The sequence below is a fragment of the Rhipicephalus sanguineus genome, chromosome 3, assembly GCF_013339695.2.
Source record: "Rhipicephalus sanguineus isolate Rsan-2018 chromosome 3, BIME_Rsan_1.4, whole genome shotgun sequence".
In the NCBI taxonomy this organism is placed as follows: Eukaryota; Metazoa; Arthropoda; class Arachnida; order Ixodida; family Ixodidae; genus Rhipicephalus; species Rhipicephalus sanguineus.
This window is the reverse complement of record NC_051178.1, coordinates 16795153-16817515: the sequence shown is the minus strand read 5'-3', so window position 1 is coordinate 16817515 and position 22363 is coordinate 16795153. Positions and strand designations below refer to the sequence as shown.

The 22363-nt window shown below is 47.8% G+C and overlaps 1 protein-coding gene across 1 annotated transcript in view; it reads right to left on the bottom strand.

Annotated features, from left to right (window-relative positions):
- Positions 1-22363, bottom strand: part of LOC119386466 (dual oxidase) — a 348909-nt gene that overhangs the window by 5533 nt on the left and 321013 nt on the right. The window contains exons 28-30 of the mRNA XM_037653749.2: positions 18695-18859; positions 13479-13634; positions 10631-10759 (exon numbers count right to left, since the gene is read on the bottom strand). Of these exons, the coding sequence (XP_037509677.1) occupies positions 10631-10759; positions 13479-13634; positions 18695-18859 (450 nt within the window). The remainder of the gene's footprint in view (positions 1-10630; positions 10760-13478; positions 13635-18694; positions 18860-22363) is intronic.

The following is a 22363-nucleotide window of genomic DNA, read 5'->3' as shown; positions in this document are numbered from 1 at the left end:
GGGAGCGCTTTGTCTGACGTTAGTGCTATCGACTCAGACCTCAGGTCGATGACGGCGCCGTGGTCACTTAGGAAGTCGATTCCAAATATCGCATCCCTAGAGCAGTTTTGTAGGATTACAAAGCTTGCAGGATAAGTCCGATTATTGATGGTGACTTTCGCCGTGCAGACACCAATCGACGTTATCAGGTGGCCTCCAGCTGTCCGGATTTAGGGTCCACTCCAACCTGTCTTTACTTTCTTCAGCTTGGTGGCGAATGCCCCACTGACGACGGAATAGTCAACTCCGGTGTCGATGAAAGCTGTGACGCTATGGCTTTCGATAAGAACGTCGAGCTCGCTAGTTCGTCATCTTGCGTGGCGGCTTCGTCGATTTGTCCCGCTGTTTCGACGTTGCGTCGTCAGGTTTTCTTCGGGCCGCGAAGTTTCGTCGTGAGGGCTCCGTCCGGTTTGCGTCCTGTTCCTAGGGCACCGTCGCGGCGTTGTCGTCGGCGGCGGGGGATCTTCGGTAGTTCGTCGTACAGCAACCGCACCTCCATCGGTTGCTGCCCTTAGTTTTCCGGATACTGATTAGGCGACCGGACCCGGTTTGGGCCAGTGCACTGCCGGCGGTGCGGTGACATGCAGCGGCTGGGCGACGGTGAGTGGGAAGGTCGCCGTTCTTGCCACTGTGTTCCGGTGAGGCAGTCGTCGATGTCGCGAGGCCGTTCGCCTGGCTGCGGGCGCGGCGCGTTGACGGCGAAACCGCGTAGCCCCATCTCTCAGTACTGGCAGCGGCGGTACGTGTGGCCGGCCTCCCCGCAGTGGTAGCAGAGCGGCCGGTTCTCAGGGGCGCGCTAAACGTCGGTCTTCCTTGGCGCGTAGCGCGGGGCATAGCGCTGGGCGACAGGAGTACGGTGGGGCGTCGGTGGTGGTGGCGGCGGCGGCATCTGGCTGCCGAACTGCTGTGGCGGCGTGGCGTCTTGACGTCGGCGAGGAGGGGCGGCGTTGCGTCGGGCTGCAGCAGCGTAGCTCATGGCTTGCGGCTGAGGCAGTGGCGGTTCAAGGTTGCCCAGCGACTGCTGGATTTCTGATCGAACGACCTCTGCGATCGAGTCCACTTGAGGCTGTGGTGTGGGTAACACCTTGCGCAGTTCCTCCCGAACGATTGCTCGGATAGTTTTGCGCAGGTCGTCGGAGGCGAGGGCATGAACAGCTGGGCTGTCTTCGATGGAACGGCGATTGTACTGGCGGGTTCGCATTTCCAGCGTCTTCTGAATCGTCGTCGCTTCTGGGGCGAATTCTTGGACTGTCGAGGGTGGGCTCCGGATCACGCAAGGGAAGAGCTCTTGCTTTACCTCTCGCATGAGGAAGCGGACATTCTTGTCCTCTGGCATGGCAGGGTCAGCGTGGCGAAACAGCCGCGTCATTTCCTCTGCAAAGATGGCCACGCTTTCATTTGGAAGTTGGACCCGTGTCTCCAGCAAGGCTGCGGCCCTTTCCTTTCGGACGACGCTTGCGAACATCTCCAGGAAAGCGGGGCGAAAGACGTCCCAGGTTCGAAGAGTGGACTCCCGATTCTCGAACCAGGTCCTTGCTGCGCCTTCAAGGTAAAAGTAGACGTGCCGCAGCTTGTCCTCGGAGTCCCAGTTGTTGAATGTTGAGACCCTTTCGAACGTCTCGAGCCAGGTGTCGGGGTCATCGCTTGGCGATCCATGGAAGGTCGGCGGCTCTCTGGGCGGCTACATCACGACAGCTGCAGGGGACGCTACGGCTGTCATCGTACCCGTTGTGTTCGTCGCCATGGCTCTTCGCTTGTCCGGTAGGAGACCGTACTCGCGTTCCAAGCCTTGTAGCCTGCGGCTAGCTCGCTGTTGCACGAGGTCTTCGACGTCTTCATGCTGTGGGCTTGGTTCCCGGCTCTTCGTAGGTGTCCGGAACATCAAGGAAGCAGCACCTCCACCAGATGTCACGTGGTCGTGACGTCGACGAAGGCAGCAGCCAGCACTTCGGGGATGAAACTCTTATTTGGCCGAACTTGTGGCAGGGAAACTGAAAGTCAAACTACAGCAATACACTGATAGCGGCGAACAGAGCGTCGACCGTCAATCAACTGACAAGCGGTGAATCGCGTCGGCATTTACACATGTGCCGCGGAATATTCCAGCGTTATCGCTGGTTGTCGTGCAAGCTTTTAACATTTTAACAAAACGATCTACAATAATCGCGAAGGTTCTCGGACAATGAGGCGCAGTTTGCGCCGAGCGTTGCTCACAGTCTTTGTGGGTGAAGCATCAACTCATGAAAAATAAGACGCGCGGCAATTTAAACAATATTGAAGCATCACCATTGGTTCAAACATGCTGACCATGCAAATACTATAGGTAGCGGGAGAACTGCCCCTATGGTAATTAGTAGGTTGGTTGTACTGCACGAGATATGTCACCAAACTACTATCCCTCGACCTCGGTAACGTGTTCTGCGTATTTTTGCAGTTGTTAATACATCCGATGACATAAGCTTATGGGGCGTTCATTCTTAACTCGATAAAACTACCAAGATGCCTTTCCTCCGTTGAGGAATTACAAGAATGGAATTGAACTGCCCGGCCATTCCCGGAGTGAGAATGGGCTAAGTTTTTTTTCATTCCGAGGAATTGAAAGGAATAAAATAGCGGCAAGTTCTAATTCCCCGGAATTGAAATGGAATGGAATAGAGGCGCCCAATCCACAACACTGGTTGAGACTACAGTTACCTTAATAAAGAAATGAGGTAAGCAATATTTTCTCTAGCAAGCGTCTTAGGGACAAGTAATCGTGTAATCGAATAAACATCTCTTTACTTTTTATCTTCCAACCTCGCCGCACGTCTTCCTTATTGCTTCCTTAGTGCCTCTGGCAGGAAGGCAAGTCCTGGCAGTGCCTAGCAAAGCTAGGCGCTCGTCCTACTCTGTACATGGTGCAGTGGGGGTTGGATAACCTTGGAAGGACGTTCTTGAAACTGAGCGCGGCTTTGTTGAGTGTGACGACAAAAGCCCCAACTGGTCGTTTACAGTCCCGAGAGTAGAAGGGAGATTAGTGGGGGTCCGAGGAGTGGTGAACAGTGGAGTGGTGAATGGTGGCCCGAGGAGTGGTGAACATTGATGAAAAAGAACAATGTGTCAGTAGGAGGCGCATTCCAGTGTTTTGTTTCAAGAACAATTGTTCATGCCCCGAATAGTTGCGAAGAAAGGTCGTTATTTTTCCAAGATAGAGCAAACAATTGCGAAGAGGGCAAAAGAGAATCTACTCCTCGCACTCTCTCTATCCGACTCTCGGTGCCCTTTTCTGCTTCCTGTGCATATTCCCAATAAAAGCTTCTTGGGCGCCGCCACAATCCCCTCCTGACGCTGCTATAAATATGCGCGAATCCCCCTCACCCCCGAAAAACGAAACAATGCCGAGGCATTTACTGCAGCCGCTGTGCGGTGCAAGAGCAAAGCAAGGAGGTGCTCCATCTCTCCGATGAGAAGCCCTCTTCACCCACAGCTAGCGCGCGCACCAGATAAATATTAAATAAAAGAAAATAAGTTTCTTTTGAGCCCGGGTCTCCACGGTACCAAGGCGAGTGCCCTGAAAACTAGGCCATGCGCCAATGTTTGCCAATGTGAACTTAGCTGAAACATATGAATGGGTTCTACTGATGATGCGCAAAAAAAAAGTTAAGAAGCAGCACACTTGCTGTAGGCGGTTCATTGCGATATTTATATATTGGCGGTCTAACAGCGATTTGCTGCACAACGGGTAAGCTCGATATCAGGAATCGAACATTTAGGACAATTGTGACTTCCGGAAAATTGAATTCATAAAGCGCGTTTCCATGATCGCGTGAGAGTCCTTTCCTTGAGCCGTTCTACAGGCTGACGAACGCTGGAAAGAACATGAAAGACACCACGCCATTTCCGCCCGCAAACAATGTTCCGGAAACGGCCGGCACGTATACTAAAGGAAAGAAAGAAATAAAGAAAGAGAGCAAGAAAGAAAGCAATAAGAAAAGAAAGAAAGAAAGAAAGAAAGAAAGAAGGAAAGAAAGAAAGAAAGAAAGAAAGAAAGAAAGAAAGAAAGAAAGAAAGAAAGAAAGAAAGAAAGAAAGAAAGAAAGAAAGAAAGAAAGAAAGAAAGAAAGAAAGAAAGAAAGAAAGAAAGAAAGAAAGAAAGCAGTACGTCGGGCACGCCAAATTTCACTTGCCCCCATATCCACAAATTGGGAAGAGGTCGTGTTGTCTTGTTACAGGAGGAAAAGAGCCTACCAAATGGCGAGGGAGATAGCTGCGTCCTATCGGGCGGAAAAACTTTGCCATTGCATGAAGGAGGCTTTGCGACGTAGGTCGTTACAAGTGTTTCGTGCACGTTTCTCGCATTTTTTCAGAAGAAGCTAGGGCTTGATACTGATATTTAATTTAGCCGCAAGAAAAGGCAACGTGAAATTACCGCCTTCGTATTATGGGGCGGTTTTGACAACAATGAAAGCGGCACCGCTATAGCTCGCTCTTATTGGTTCGGGTACTTGAAACCGGCGGTAGCAACTACAACAAAATCTGCAGCGTTCGTGATTATCTTTCAATTTCCGGGCACTTACTGCACGTGCAAATGCATTTTACCAGAGTCCTTCTTTAAAAACGCTGTTTCTTCTCTCTCACGTTTCAAGCAAGCACTTGAACGCACCGCACGCGATGAGAGATAGAGTGTGCGCCACCTTGAAAAATGCACACCTTCTTCGCCTTGAAGCCCGAGTTGCGCAATACACCCCCCTCTCCTCGATCACACTAAGAAACCACCGCTTCTGAATCCACCTCTGCCTGCCCATTTCTTCTTCCACCATGATGTCCTTAACGCCCGTGTCTCTACTCTCTCCCTCGAAGGGCTCCTAAACAGGCTCTGAAAAGGCAAAGAACGAGCGCATTATTCTTTCCTGGCGTTTTCCGTCTTTTCGGCAGAATTTGTGACGCCAGCAGTCTGTTCACGCGATGTTATGAGAAAATAAGCTCTAAATTAATCTTCATACGAGGGGTAACAGTTGTGAATCGTCTCCTACCTTGCAAATACTTGTTGGCAGGCTAGTTGGTTTTGATGGATATTGAAACCTAAACCAGCGCGAGAGTACAGGGGGCACACACCCTCCGTCCCTCCCTTCTCGCGCTGTTCTTCGCTTCCGTATGCGCCTACACTGCTTTGCCATGCAGTGACACGCCCGTTCTGCCTTGTGTCACATGACTTTCGTGCGCGATCAACTGATTTGACTCTTGCCGCGCATTTTCGACAGCGTAAGCAGAGATAATAGCAAGTAGCCGAAAAGCGCGAAATTCTGGTGGGCTCCGCGCTTCGTGCTGACATCGCCCACCTGTTTATGAGTAAATTAGTGGCGAGGAGGAGACAGCACCCATACGAACGGTAGAAAAGTGAAATAGGCCACTCTGTAGTCCTTAAACTCGGAGTTTTCGGGGCCCTTTAAGGTACCCCAGCGGTGGCTACATGGCTGAGCCAGGCCCCGGGAACTGAACGCCAGTTTCGGTTTCAAGGAACATGCGCGCTCGTAGCGGTTGCCGGGCATCCTATATGATCTGGTTGAACCAAGTGAGGATAATGCGGATGTTCGCATTTATTGTCTTTCACCAGTTTTTACAAATGAAGAAATTTGATTGAGATGTGAGGAACTCTTATTTTGTTTATTTGTCTTTTTTATTTCTTATTTTGTGAATTTTAAATCGGGCGAAGCGCGGGAACTGGTTGACTTGTGTTCGTAGAGCTTGCCTTCGCCCACCCTTGCTCAGGGATATCACAAGTTGGATCGCACTCGGTTATCTCGCTCGGTTTGCGTGCCAAGTATGAACACTGGAAAGATAAGACATTCGATGTGGCGTGCAGCGAACGGAAGCCGCAGTGAGCCACGTCGAGCAGGTCAACCATGCATTAGACGAAGATGGCTAAATCGAGGCATCACTTGTTTCGTGTGGCTCCGTGGTGTGTCGACCAAAGGATTTCCAGTTCCGCAAAGGTTTTCCAGGTTTCCTAGTGCCAACGGGTGAGCGCGAGTGTTTGGGTTCATTATTTGAGCAGGTATTCATTTTGCATGAGTAGATGAGTAAACCCAGTTATTCGAAAGCCAGACTGGACTGCCATAGGCGCAGTGTCGCTACACTAATTCGTCATGACGGCAGCCTACCTGTTGCCGACAAGATGCGTTTAGTGAAAGTCTTGAATGTGTGTTGGTCCGCCTACACTGTTTGTTCATCTTTTACTTTTGGCATGTAGTTCAAGTGATGTGAAGCAACTATAACCTCCTTCCTATTCATGGAAAAGCATGTAGGCAGTTTGAAATTTTTTGGGCCTTTGCTTCTAATACTGTCACTGAAATGCATGACTCACTGATGCTTTGAGAAATCGTTCGACAGGGAATGTCACTGGAGCCGACGTTTTGACAAGTGGAATCTTCTTTGCCAAGGCAATGCTAGGTGCTGACCTGACGATGACAAGCCAACGTGCCGAAACACGGTCTGCAGCGTCATTCCCTGTTAAACGATTTCTCATCGCTTCATGCCTCCATCTTCCCCTGAGCTTCTGTTTTGTTTGATACCCAGGTTCTTCAAGAAAATTATGTGCGTCGTTATAACGGACGCAACTGAGTGAAGTACGACGTGGTCTGCTCGTGAATGTTAATAATTTTTGCATTAGTTGAAATATCCTGGGTTCAATGTTTGCTCTTTATGTGTACATTTAAACTGTGAAATAAAGCTTCTTTTGCAGACTACACTTTCCCATTAAGTGTATGTCTGCGTTTTAGCAAGAAACGTGTGATTACCAAAAATGATTTAAGTTTTACTTGTGTTGATCGAGTTTTCTCTTGTTAAGAAATCGGTCACGTGTAGTTTGCCCACTAAGTAACACACGAAAGAAAAAAGATAGTGAACTAAATATAACGAACGGCCGCGTCGCCCGGGAGGACCTGCAAGAGAGCACGAACACATTTGTTTGGGAAAGGAGAGCTTCCGCGGCAACCCTCCTCCTCTCGGTTTCGCACCCTTTTCTCTATTTGTGACCTCACCAGTGACGTCATGAAAGAAACGTTTTGTTTGTGAATTATTTCTAGTTCGGATACCCAGCAGCCCCCACTGGTGGAAGCGGTTGTGCCGCAGCGTATCAGCATGCGAGAACGCGTCCCATGGGAGGTATAAGGAGTTTCCGCCCCCTGGTTGAGCTTCTTATGCGGTAGTACAGTAGCGGTAGGTACCGCGTTGGATTCTCAGTGCCAACTGGAAAGCCACAGGCTCTTTTTAATGGTTAGAGGGGAACACCGACCTGCTTTTCAAGGTTGCTCATCTCAAAAAGTGGCCCCATAAGGTTTTGTAAAGGTATCTGGGCCCACCTTAACCTCACAGCCTTGTTGAAATAGTCGAGCATCCGCCGCTGCTGTGGGTACAAAATGAGTACAAGCGCACTTCCGGCCTGGTGCTCGGCATAGTGATGTCCATAGTCGCTTGGGAGGGAACTCACCCTGTGGGAAACTGGAGGAATGGGACCGCCAGACCTAGCAAAAAGGTCATCCTCTTTTTTTTCCATGGCTCGCCCCGTCATCCTCAATTTGCGTCGATTTCTTTAAAGTGTTATTTAATGTGCACCTGAATTTAAGTATACGGGCCTCTAGCATCTAGCCTACATCGAAATTTGACCGCCGTGGCAGAGACCAAACCTGCGACTTTCGGGTCAGCAGCCGAGCACCTTAACAAATGTACCATTGAGGCGGACTCATAATGAGCCTCCTGGTCGCGTGAGCGATGCTGTGCACTTTCGGCTCTGCTGATTTGTATGGCGAAGGTTCCATTGTAAACGAGTGCCTGAGTCTTTGTATATATTTGCGAATAAAGCCAAGCTGTAATGGTGAAGAAGGCTGTTGTCTCCATCCTTGGCAAGAGGTGCAACTATGCCGAAGCAGTTCAAAAAATGTGGTTGATCCCTCTGATATAGGAATCGGTATAGAACACGAAAGTGAAACAGTTGGCACATAAGTGGAAGTCTCGGAAAGACTCGCGACCGGGATACATTGTCCGGAGACACTGCATTGCACGCGCCGGAGCATCGAGCAAATCACAGGTGAACCACAGGCGTTCGCAAACCGTGCAGGCGAAACCGAACGGGTTGTCACTGAATCGTTTGGTGAACTCGCGGTCCGCTGCAGCGAAGGGTGCATGATTTGCGGGTCGTGGACCATCCTGTGGGTGTGCTGGGCATCCTGCGTCGTACTGTCGAGCGGCTTCGGCGAAGGTACGACCATCTCGGTCTTGGTTCTGTGTGTGTCGCGATGCGGTCAACTTCAGGAAAGCGAGAGGCAGAGTTCTCAACTTGAGCCGTGAACGCGCGAAGGCCTCCCGCTCCCCACTGGCGTGTCCATCGCTGCACCAAACTCACTTGCGCGACGTTAGTTCGCCGACGTCGTTGTCTTTCGACGGCGCTTAATGCCGCAGTTCTCGTAGTCGGTGCCATCACACTCGTATCAGTAGACAGTGGAGACGGTTGGTGCATATGAAAGCTGCACTACTTTGCACACGCTAGCACAACGCGAAAGACGAAGCACGTAACTGACACACTAATACAACGCCAAAGACAGAGCACGCAACTGAATCGTCACCGAGTCAAATCAGCGCGTATAGCGCGTCGCAATTGCAGCCTCCGCGATCAACTTCAGAAACATTTTCAGAGCGAATTGCGGAGGACACGCTTCGCTGTGCTGAGTAGGGCGAACGCCACCTAGGTGGCGTTGGTAGTGCTTCTTGATGCCAGAGTCCCTTGAATGCTGGCATCGAGGCGTCGTAGTGGTCGTAGTGCTGAGACCACCGAAGCGTTCACTGTCGGTGCGCGTTAGTGTCATAATGCAGTACTTCTCTTTTCTGCTCGTAGGCGGCGGCACCGCCCCGAGCAAGAGCGCAGGTACACGGAGGAGTGTTAGATATATAAGGCGCGTCTGTGTGGCTCTCTGCAAATGCGTTTGTGGCGCAATGGGTTAAACGCTCGGCGATCTATCGTCGCGGACCGAGAGGTCGTGGGTTCTATTCCCAAATTTCCCATGATGGAGAACTTTTTCTTCTGGTTTTTTTTCTTTGTATTATGTTCGTGTACATATTAAGAACGTCATATCCGTGACGGAAATACGTCAGTGAAGTCTTGGTGGACCCCGGCATAAAACACTTTCGTGTTAAAACTTTCTAATCCCTTCTTTCAGAAGGCATAACGTCAGCTTGCGGAGTCGGCTCCGAAGAGGAAATTTGCTAGCTTAGAGGCGAACACGTGGCTGCTACATCACCTCAGAGAAGCAGAAAAAGTGTCACTAGTGCTAGGAAAACACGACCAACCAGGTCAAACCGGCCGCATAAAAAATGCAAAAAAAAAAAACCGGCCGCATGGAAAATGCATTGCATTTCATGAGCAGATAATTTGTTAAGCGCAGTAGGTCAATCCAGCTTATGAACCAAGGCTGTAAAGATGTCACTTCCGTACAGCCAGCATGATAAGACGACGACTTCAGTCAAGTTATCGTATTCTTATATCTGCGCTTGTTTGTCTGGCTTCTTTCTTCGTGTCCCGTCCCACTGCGCAGTTTCATCAAAATGAATCCCTATTACTCGGTGTGTTTCTTATTACTCCTTGTGTAATATATTCTTATTAACTCGTTGTGTTTTATGAGAACATTTCGCAAAAGTGAAGCTACCATTCCATTACGGATGAGGAGAAGGAGGATAAAACTTTTATTATGAAAATTTGGCGACCTTGGTGGCGCGGGTCCCACGCCTAGGTGTCAGCCAGGAGCCCTTAAGTCCTGGCGGCGCGCTCGGCCCGACGGATTGCCCAGAGCTGTTCCTGTGGATCTGTGCTGAGCAGCATGGTCTCCCACTGCTCACCATAAGCAGTAGCGCGACCCAGACGAACCGTCTTTTGACAGGCCCACGGGATCTAAGGTAGGTCCGCCTTTTCCTTACATAATTTACACGTATCGGTGTACTGACACGGGTAATACCACCGGGTTCGCGTACGTGCTTGTTCGAAGGAGGCGCCAGGCCATCCCTTACTGCTTGTGAAGTGTCTGGTGCGCGGGAGGACGCAGGGCCCTTTCCGATCGACAATGGTTAGCGATTTCTGTGTAGGCAAGCATGCGATCTCCTCTGTATCCTATTGACCCCACCAATTAGGGATAAGCAATGTCGACATTGCAGTCAAAAAGCTATTTCTTTTTGCGCGTCGTAAATCCTAATATTCTAAAAATATAATATGCAAAATAAAAAAAACTGGCCGATTGATAATGTTGCTACAACATTATCATATATAGAAAACCTATAAAGTCAATAAAAATCGCACTTTTCATATTACTGAATCTAAATTACGTGTTCAAAAGGTTTATGTGAATGACTCCCCAAAAGATCTTTAACTGAAAAATCGTGCTACATTCAGAAACACACTACCAAATTTTGTGGACGCACGTGATGTAGAGGTAACAGTACAGAGTCAAAGAGAACACCATCGTTTCTATGGACAACAACACAGTTAATAATGTCAAGAGGAAATCATGAAGCTTTGTCACGCAAGGCTATCTGTTAGTTGAAGCGAAACGATACACGAAGTAACTTACGTAAGAGTGCTGTTGCTGCACGAACTTCAGGAAGGCGGACATGTCAGGCCTTCCAAAATGGTTTATTGCCTTCAGACCGGTAAACATACTCCTGTTGGACACCCTTTGGAAGTGGTTTTCACAAATGTACTGAAAGAAAGACAAGCATGTCGGTATTATAATGAAGGCGCACACTCAAAAAGTGATGTGCAGGGCATTTAGGAAGTCTGCATTTTTTAAATGTGCATATTTGCAAACGACGTTCGCTCCACTTCATGCGCACAAAGACACCCACAGTGGCCGCGCGCATCGCCTCTAGACCAAGATGCGTGGAAGCCGCGTATACGTCGTCCACGCACACTCGTTTTCATTGTTCTCACCCTGCATGACTCTTTACGTTCAGTAATTTCAGAATGTGTTGCCTCGTGGGCTCATATTTCATCTCTGAATCAATTTTCTGTGGTTTCCTTCCAGAGTACACCGAGCATTTAGCGTTATGTGCCAAATGACCCAGCCTTACTTCCTAGTAGTAAGATTGCGTTTTTGCAGCTACTGGAACTTTTTTATGCTGCCTCACGCCGTTTCCAGGAAAATTCCAAGAGCTTTTTGGATGAGATGATGTTCACTTATACCTACGTGTTTGCTTGCTTATGAGGCGAAATTGATATCGTGAAAAAAGGGCAGATGAAAAGTAGTCGGTGTAGCGTTCATCTTATCATCATCGTCAGCCTATATTATGTCCACTGCAGGACGAAGTAGTACCCTGTCCTGCGCGAGCTCCATTTTCGAGGCCGCAAATTTCTTACTTTTATCACCCATGACTCTGTTCTTCTCGGCTAGGTTTCCGTTCTCTTTGTATCCACTACGTCACACCCAGGGACCGCCGGTTATCTGCCCTTCGCCGCACTTGACCTTCCCACGTCCTTTTCTTTTTTTTCCCTCCTAATGTCAACTAGCACATTGGCTCTGCTCCGTTTGTTCTCTCATCCACCCTGCTGTCTTCAATGGTCATTTGCATCCCATGCTCTTCTTCAGCCTTTTTGTTATGCTCCAAATTTGAGCCCAAAACTTTAGTCGATATTACGCACACCGATATACAGTAGGCGCTTTAGTGACCGTAGTAAGTTGCAGGTAACTGTTCGGCAATGCCTGATGTACGTGCTCCAGATTCTACTGTGGATTTCACTTACATGAGAAGGCTTCCCTGCTGGAAACTGACTCACATATTTTTGTACGCGTTCGCTTTCAACAGGAAACTCTCGTTCATTCGCCAGGCCTCCTAAAACTTTCTTTGTGCTCTGCACATTTGTTTTCAGCTCTGTGTCAAAAATCAGTTGGGTTCTTCAATCAATTTTCGCTATTTCTAGGCTTCACTGCTGAAGAGCGCGATCTCGTGTGCAAGCAGTTAGCTACTGCTTAACGTGCTTAACATGTCACTAACGCAGAAGAGGCTGCTAACACTCCTAATCATGAAAAGACATGCACGTCACGCGCCTAAGCACTGAAAGGAGCCACGGCACGGTCACCCAACAATTTGCGCTTTCCAGCGAAAAATAGAAGTAGAGCTACTATTGTCCCTATGAGAAAACCAAGTGGCGCTGTCCCAGTGCCATGCACGATTAGTGGACCAGTGCAGCGATGGGTACTGGGACGCTGGCACACTGGGACACTCGTGACCGTTATCGATGATTTTTGCGCAAATTTTACAAGTGACTGGGGACAGAGAAAGACCACACATATGTGCCGTGTGCGTGGTCTTTCTCTGTCCCCAGTCACTTGTAAAATTTGCGCAAAAATCATCGATAATGTTTAACCAACTAGCCCACTGCCAAGTTTTTACTCGTGACCGGCCGCCATCGGGCTTTCGAATGACTTCCGATGATTTTGCTCATTTCCAGATTGTAACTGTCGCTGAAATGCGAGCACTGCGAAAAAATAGAGGAAGGCCGTAAAAAATAAATAAAAGAGCCAGCGGGATTAGAACCCACCAACTTAACGTACCTTGGATTGTCAGGCTCAAACGTTACCCCTACACCTCACTTAGAACACCAGAGTCGGCCTCTTTTTTCTTCATGTTATCACTAATGTCGATGGCCCGTCTTTTCATGGTCTGGTCTAGAAACACAGATTTCAGCCTTTCCGTGCTCGCGAAATCCTAACGGACGATAGTTAACTTGTTTACTATGTGCTGCCCAGGATCAGAACGTCCACTTGGCACATTTTGCGCAAAGCACATTAGCGTAACCGCAGACGTGTGCGGCTTTCGCACTTACTCGCTGGGTGGTTAGTCATATCTATGTAGAAAACATCGCGAGTGTGCTCGTCCCATTTTTTTTCTAGTTTTCTTAATAAGTATGTTCATGAGCTACACAAACATGACTCGTGTAAGGCATTACTCTTCCTGAGGGACGCCATGCGGTGACCATGCGTAAAGTAAGCCCCATTGAAGTGATTATGGAAGGTCATAAAAATTAAAGAAACCAAGACAATCCACGTTTCTTTTTACGCGGGCAATTATCCGCACAGGTACTTTTCTTTAATAATACTAAAAATGCCTATGTGACCGGCTGCACTAGTGGCACCAGTTTGTGATTGTGTGGAATAAAATAATTAAGTACCGAAGTAAACGCGTGTTATAAAAATGCACTACACAGCTGGCGCAGTAGAAACGCGCAAATAATTAAGATATTAGGTCTAATAACTAAAGGGAAGAATTGTAAAGCCCCAGTTGTGGCTGAAAAGAAAAACTATGCAGTCACTATTAACGCGGCTTCAACCGTCCACATGCGCCATGCTGAGGTATTGTCTGAGCGGCGGCACTATGTACACGAGAGCTTAAAGCCTTAAATAACTATGCTAGTGCACTTACCAACATTGTGGTTCTCAGGTCGAACTTATGGAAAAATTGCGTGATAAAAATATGAATTTCCAGAACATTTGTCACATCCTTCCTTTCTACATCTCGGAGAACGTCGATGAACCACTCGAAGTGACGATGCGACGGACATATCCACATGAAGTACACCTAAAAAAATAGAAAAAAAAATAAACATGACGCACATAAAACGCAAAACGACATCCATGAAGCCATAAAGAGAGTTCGCCAGCATATGGCAAAAATCTGCGCACATTTTATACGCAGTCACGCCGCTTGATGAGCAGTCCCTTCATAACCCCTGATGACTCAGTATCGCTTCTCCTATCCACTAGAAGAAAGAAAAATTCGCCAGATCCTCCGTATCGTGCGAATCGATTTCATACAAAGCAGTCAGCGAATAGCAGCGCCTGCCGTATTTTTTACTGTGAGCCAAGCGATACGAGGTGCACCGATGTGGTTGTGTAAATTAGATAGTTGTGCACATATCGCGGGTTTACCAGGCATGTCGACGACACTGGTCTGTAAAGGGGAGCTCCCAGTCCACCGTAATGTCGGAACTCACGTTAGAGCAGAGATGGGAGTTTTGTCGCAACGAAGTGCATGCTACGGCGCGATGATGTGCATATTGCCACGTGCGTTTCTTATTATCACTTTTGCTGTATTCGGCTTTCGCCCACAAAGGCTGTCAGCAACGCTCAGCGCAAACCGCGCCTCACTGTTCGAGAAGCTTCGCGATTATTGTAGATCGTTTTGTTAAAATTGCGCGCAAGACGCGAACACTCGAGCTTATTTTAGAGTTTGCGTGACAACCAGCGATAACGCTGGCATATTCGACGGCACATGTATAAATGCCGACGCGCTTCACCGCTTGTCATTTTATCGACGGCCGACGCCCTGTTCGCCGCTATCAGTGTACAGCGTGTATTGCTGTAGTTCGAGTTTTCATTTCCCGGCCACAAGTTCGGCCAAATAAACAGTTTCATCTTGAACACGCTGACTGCAGTAGGAGAGGAGAAAGAGGGGGAAGCGTAGGAGAGGGGAGGGCGATACATATCACGTACTGTCGCTGCGCATTGTCTTTAGGGAGCCTTCATGTGTGCACGCCCCCTCCGTTTTTAAGACTGGTTACACACTACGACGGGACGAACGGGTGCCGCTATAAGGAGCTTCGCCCCTAAAAAAAGAGAGGCCCTGATGTCACATTCGTGAAGCGTCCACATCGCAAACACCCGTATCGCCTCCTAGCGAAGGAGCCTCGAAACATTTCGCGATTTCCGCCGTGTCGTTTGCAAGCGCATGCGCGATTTGAGCCTTTTTTCTTTTTTTTTCGCCGTGCAAGAGGCGCCGCGGCGCAGTCGATTCACGCATGCTGCTCCTTGTGTGTGTTCTTTAGGAAAGCTACGCAATGCCCAGCTGTTGCGTATGGTTGCGTGTTGAATTGTTTTCATTCACAACAAGGTTGCGAGGGTGACCAGGCAAAAAAGCTGCAAAAAAGCTGAGGGGAACCTGGCCACCTCATACACTGCACGGCTTCACAGCGGTCAAACACACGATATATATAATGAATGGACTAACTAAAACAGAAAAACAGTAAACATCCACGGTCGGAATAAATAAACAAGGTTATTGTGGAAACATAAGAAAACAAGGGGAAGAAATTAGGCGAAGTGTTAAAGACATATAAAAAAAGACAAACAAATGGACCCATGGCAGCACAAGCAATCACATAAATACGTCGCGTTGCCTTTTCAACGACAGAGTCCATTAACGACTGAGACCATTCTCTTTGTATAATTGATTTAGAACAGTAGGTAAACAAAAGTGTAGCATTTGGTCACCGTATTTAGTTCTGTTTTTGTTAACGATCCAAGGTTCTAAATGACGAAATTTATAAAAAGAATTATGTTGCTGTAAGGATGCCAATTTTGTTAAAGCGTTATCATTCTTAGTTTTTTCCATTCTATCCATGCGGCAAAGCCTATATGTGTACAAAGATTCAATTTTTATAGTTCTAAGCTTTGTAAACAAAGGAGCAGTATGCCAAAGATATGGCACCCTGGAGACAAGGCGTATTGCTCTTTTTTGTAATACCATCAGCTTGTGAATGTTCTCAGCTGAAGTCGTCCCCCCGACTAGAATTCCGTATTGAACTAGGGAAAGAAACATTGAATTATATAACATCATATTAATGGATGTAGGAAGATAGTTACAATGGCGACGCATAGTACCTATTGCTCTAGATAATTTACTAAGTGACTCACTTGGCAATCCCACGACATAGTTTCAGAGAAATATACGCCAAGCGATTTGAAAGACGATCGATCGTATTTCTATTTCAGTATTATTCAATTTAATGGGGGTTAGTTGAAATTGTTTGTTACGTGGATACCCGGTGCAAATCGCGTGCACTGCGGAAAGTACCGGGTGTCACTTTCCAGGTGTACGTACAAGTTCGCTTCATTGCTGATCACTAATGCATGGTATTTGCACGAAGCTCTGGGATGTGCGCTCCGTTGCTTCTTACTCGTTGTGTCAACTCAGAACACACGTAAACCTTTGTTTTTGGCGTCTGACGCGCCGTACGTAACATGTGCCGAAGGCATCGTACGTTTTTAGAGGCTGTGTCGTTCAACGAAAGGGCAATAAACTTATGTTGTTGTTATCGGACTGCGTGATGTATGTATTGTGCAGTGTTCGCTCGCTGCGTGCTTGTTGTTGTGTGCCTGCTGGAATTACAAACTTGACGTGCACGATCGCGTATACAATACAGCGGTGCCCTCTTTTCGACGTGAAGTTACATCAACTATAGGTTGGCGTTGCGCCGAATAGCTACTACGCTCACTCCATATACACGAACAAAGAACCGCTAATCCGGCAACAGATCAGGAAATCGGGCTACGAGAAAGGAAAAGAAACATCTAACGCCCAGCAGAACGCATAAGTCACTGCTAGGCGAGTTCGCATACGGTGATGGAGGGGCTGAATGTTTTTGATTACGGCACGTACCTGTACTTTCTGTACTGTTGCACAAAAACGCTCCACGAAGAATTTCAGCACGCAGCGCTCGGGCCTGCCGCGCACGAACAGCCTGGTAAACGTCTGCTTGCAACATTTTACTGCGTGCGAACCGCACAATACGCGCTAAGTTTACGCCGGGACTACAAATCTGCGCAGAAGCTAACCACCGTAGAGAGCACGCCGCGGGGCGTCTGCTGTTTTGTTTGCCCCATACCGGTTTGTTTGCCCCATAAATCTGACGTCACTTCCGCCACACTCTTCGCAATGCATTGAAATACGATAGGGTCTCTCCTTAGTATTCCTTCCTCCATGGTGCAAGCCGTCCCTCTTTGTATAGCACTTCGCGATTTGCGTTATCCGTGTGCCCGAGCCAGCGCCGCGAGTTAAGGCGCATTCACATTTGAGAAGCAGAAAGCGAGCGAAAACGCCAGAGCGGCCGGTAAACAAAGTACGCGTGCGTCAAAAACGTTGACATTTGCTTTGCCGCTCAGTTAACTGTTGACAAATGAAGAGAAAGCATTCCGGTTGTTCCGTTTTCTGAGCTTTTTGTTTCGTAACGATTTGAAGTTATGCCCGCAAAGCACGGAAAAAAGTTTTCACCCTTTCAAGCTGCTCTTTCAGGAGATAAGCAAGCAGAAGCTACATAAGCGGACACACCGCATCCAAAACCTAACAAAGCACAAGCACTAATACTCAGAAGACTGCAAACGCGAACGTACGTAACACCATCCTCCTTCCACACACCTTTCACATGCTAGCTTTGCGAGCATCCTTATTGTAACTTCGAATACATGCTCTGACAACGCAACACAACTCTGCACCCAAGAGACTTGGCAGGAAGTCCTCACGAGCAACGACTACAAGCAGCAACTACAGGCGATCGAGAGGGCCCGGGACATCCCTACAAGCCTTCGGCTGCCAGCACCGTCCTGGGTGGAGCGACCAGGCTGACTTGGGGGCCGGAACGACCCCGGGTCGGCCTCCTCAGGATATCATGAATAAAGTCATCCTCGCTAACTCAGTCACTCGCCGAATCCTGGGCCACCGTTTTTAATTACCGACCAGATGTATACACCACGTTTATATGCTAGTGCAACAAAGGTATGACTTCCCGTGAAGCGGAGAGGCGTTAGGCTATTGCTTGGCGCAAATATCGGTGTCCGATCGATTTTTACGCGTTGGACTCGCCGCATGGTTTTCCGGCAGCTTAGGCGGTGAAGCGAGCGGTTTCTGGTGAGTTTTGCCGCTTTTGCCCACTTCAAGGTCCATGTGAATGCACTTTTCGACGCAGATCTAAGCGGGAAGCGGAGGCGAAACTTTAGCGAATGCAAGGTAACCCTCAGCTTCGGAAGACTCAGACTCAAGCCAAGCGCCAACAGACAGACAAACCCGCAGCTTCGACTCAGACAAACACAAGCAAAGCGTCAACAGAGGCAGGGGAATCATAAACTCTGCTGCGCTGCATGTACAGTTTTCACAGTGTGAAACTGGCGGCAATTTTTATTGTGATCATTAGACCCGCATGGGGTTGGAAACGTCAAGCTTTGAGTTTACCTCATTTACTTCTTGCCCAGTGTCGGTTTTTTATCACCAAAACTATCTACTGAGAAAGGAGGTTGTATCCTCATCGATATCACTACATTTTCCAAGGTGCAAGCCGTCTGAAACAAAAGGCAAACAAGTACACACACGCACGCACACCATATATATATATATATATATATATATATATATATATATATATATATATATATATATATATATATATATATATATATATTATATATAGTGGGGGGGGGGGGGCGTGTTTGCATCTGCATTGTCAGTTGTATGCAGCGCGCTCGTTTCTGGCTTAGATATATGCTATAGCATTCCGCTTTTATTCTCGATATCTTCTCCTGCTTTGTGTAGTGCTTGCACTTTTGAATACATATATTCTGTAATACCGTCATATAATACTCCTTCTAATGCTGGAGACTCTCCGGCATTTTTAATAGATAAATAGTTGGGTGACTAAACAAAGAAAAACACCTCTCTCGACAGTCATGCGGTCTGCATTAAACAAAATTGCAATCAAACTAGTACGGATCAAGGAGGTCGTTGGGCCGGCGAGTGTTACAGTAGGCGTGAACAAGACAGGTTAGAGCCAGGGGGCTCGGCAGGACTACGCGTAAGATGTAGCTACGCACCTTCTTGCAGGCGACCCCCGAGTAACGGTTTGTGGAGGTGCCGAAGACAAGGTCATTCAGTATGGAGGCATACGGAGTGACGCCAATACCGCCGCCCACCATTACGGCGACCTCAAACTTGTACCAGTCTTGGTTGCCACCACCGAAGGGCCCCTCGAGCCGTACCTGCGTGACATGCGAACAGGATAGAGAAATGAGTTTTGCAGAGCACGTTATTTTCTGTTATCGGTAATGTTCTTGCCATGCATGTTTACCTAATGAATCCGTAAATGAAACTTCAGCAACTACGCGTAAGCAATCTAAAATTTACACACGCTACAACAGTCATACAGTTCAGGGCTACTGTCAGACATGAGACAAGTGTGGAAACATGACAGAGGTGAAGCACAAAGGTGAGCCACTGGGCGTGTGTTCAGCGGTATTTCCAATCGCAATCGCTTCCAGTAGGAATAAAAGTTTTCGGGGACGACTGACTTCCTTGAAAAAAGAAACAAAGAAAAAAAGTCCGGCAGAACCCACGCACTATCGGAATCGATGTAATACGAAGCTGCCAGCAAGGAGCTACAGACATCGCCTTTGTGTGTTTGAGGCAAATTCATGTCATCACATGTAACTCACTATCGCAGGTTTGTCATACGTGCATGCATCTACGATATGGTATATGCCATGCCACTGCAACGTACATTCTGGTATATACAATGCATGACCTGTCGTTTACGTTCGTCACGCACTCACATGATGCCATACAAAGTGCGCAAATATCCAGTTAAAACGGCCAGAAGGGTACTAGGACAGTGTCATGTAAATTATACCATACATGCATGTACATGCATGCATGTCATAATTTCCATGTTACCGTCTGTCCGCAGCTACGATGATCCATTTATTTCCGGTGTCCGACGTTGGGAACGGACACACTAGGTCTATCCCGATATGCTGGAACTGTCGGTGTGGTGGTTCGATCGGCTGAAGAAAGCCTGCTGGTCTTGTCGGTGGTGTCTTGCTTCGCTGGCAGTCTCGGCATGTCCTTCCGTAGCGAGCGACGTCAGGGGCAAGGCACGGCCAGCAGTAATCTTCCTGTATTCTTGCAAGCGTGCGAGAAACAGCGAGGTGTCCAGCCGTAGGGTCGTCGTGTACGGCCTGGAGGCCTTCTGGTCGTAATGCTGAAGGAACCAATCGAAGGTGGTTGGTTCGAAGTGACGAGAAGTTCTTTAGGAGAATGCCGCTTCTCCAGAAATACGACGCCAGTCCTCGCTTGAATACCTTCAGAACAACGGTGGTCCTTCCCTCGAGGTATTCCACAAGGCTCCTGAGTCCAGAGTCGGCTCGCTGTCGCTCAGCGAAGTCGTCGGCACTTATGGTTCCCAAGAACAGTCATCATCCTGGTCGTCCTGCGGCGGTGGGTCGACGGGGGCACGAGACAGGCAGTCGGCGTCAGAGTGCTTTCTTCCGGACTTGTAAACGACGGCAGTGTCGAATTCTTGAAGTATCAGACTCCACCGAGCCAGGCGACCTGAAGGGTCCTTCAAGTTGGCTAGCCAACACAACGCGTGGTGGTCGCTACCAAATTTGAAGGGCCTGCAGCAGAAGTAGGAGCGAAACTTCCATGTAGCCCAGATAATGGCAAGGCACTCCTTTTCTGTTATGGAATAGTTGGCTTCCGCCTTGGATAGCGACCGGCTAGGTTGTAACAGTGGCTGTCGGTCGTCTGCTGATTCTTGATGCGTAAACGGGCGAGTTCTCTCACTCGTTCGGCGCACTGCACGTAGACAGCGATCTTTAACTTGTCTTCGTTGCTGACGGTCTGCAGCATAGGATTGTTGTCGGACTCCTCTGTGCACCAACATCAAAGGTGTCATATGCTCCCATGATAAGTGCTACATCGCAATACCGCAGACGAATGTGCGCGTAATTCTCTTGTATAAATTTCCGCCTCCTTGCGGGAGATGTCAAGGGAGATGTCAAGCTTAATCCTGGACCTTTCAATGATGCAGCAATGGAAGGTTTTAAACAAAAACTGGCCAGACAACACTAATGAGCAAACGTGACACTATCGACACAAGCTTAGCTAAACATAAGGCCATGCTGGTGGAATTCAACAGTAGGCTTGGTGTAACTGAGGAACGAGTTCAAACGGTGAACCAATTATTATTGGAATAACCAAATGCAATAAGATTGCCTGAAAAACAAGTGTCCGACTTGCGAACCAAAAACGTCGATATAGATAATAGAAGTCGCAGGCGAAACATTGTTTTCTATGGTATAGACGGCGAGAATCACTCTGAAACGTGGATTGAATAAGAAAACTTTGTTACAAGTAGTTGCGAAGCTAACCTAAGGTCGAATTGAAGCCGATACAAAGGGTACGCAGTGTGGGTCGTTACCAGGATAAATTCAAAAGGTATCTTATAGTAAATCTAAGGAAAACAGGACATCCTGTCAAATGCTAATATGCTAATAAATTAAGAGGTCGCCCTACAGTGTGGACAAGGATTATTTACTCGAGTACAGCAAAATGCGTAAGCTTCTGTGGGAGCACGCAAATTGTAAAAAGGCGGACAGTAATGGCAAGTTAAAGCTAAACCTCGACAAACTCACTAACTCAGGGGCGTTTTTGTGGGGCAAAGAAAGCAGATGTAGTCCCTGCCAGGAAACAATTTTGCCATGGTAATTATAAGAAACAAGCCTGCCATAGCCTAGTTGCTCTTGTAGTGAATTGTAGAAGTATAACAACGTCGATGAATTCGCTGGTCTGATAGTGTACACTAAGGCTGACATCGTATTTGGCACCGAATCGTGGCTGAATCTGTCTATCGCGGATACCGAAGCATTCCCAAAAGAATTTCTTGCTGATTGGAAGGACAGACTCCGCATCGGGGGTGGGTGGGTTTTGTTAATTCATTATTCTCTTAAGTCATTTAAGCTGGATCGCGATACTGACAATGTTAAATCAATTTGGTGGTCAATCACTCTGCCCAACAACTCCTCGTACGCTGTCGGATCATTCTGCCGACCACCGAATTAAGATTTAAAACCGTTACTATCTTCGTATGACAATGTTTCCGAGGCATCTCGAAAACCACTTTGCTTGCAGGTGACTAACTTACCTGACCTGGAACAAAGAAATGAAATACATTATAAACACCTCCGGAGTAGAATAATTCGAAAAAAGTGGCATTTCGGAATATTATTATTTATGACCTTTTGTTCTGCAGATCATCTAGCCCTTATCAGGCAGCTTCTAATCATGCCAGGAATAACCGATCATCACCCTGTCATTGCAAACACTAAATCAGAAATCAACCGACGAAAGTCACCCGTAAGGAGGACAGTTTCTGTCTTTGAAAAGGGTGATTATTCTAGCATCTCTCAGGAGCTCTTCGATTACTTGCCGGTTTTTTTAATGACCTTCATTCTCAAAAGACAGGCCGTGCAAACACGGACACAAGAAAGAAGTCAGGACACCACAAACGCCGACTAACAACTGAATAGATGCACAACGGCGGAAAACAAAGAAGGCACAAAACCTTATCTGCGCATGCCCATGCAATAGGCGAATCTATCAATCCGGCACGCGTGGGGATCTACGTGGAATATAATTGTTAAAGCATTTCATTTCATCTTTATGCAAGTTAATCGACGGTTGGCTCACGCATGCGCTACCACTAT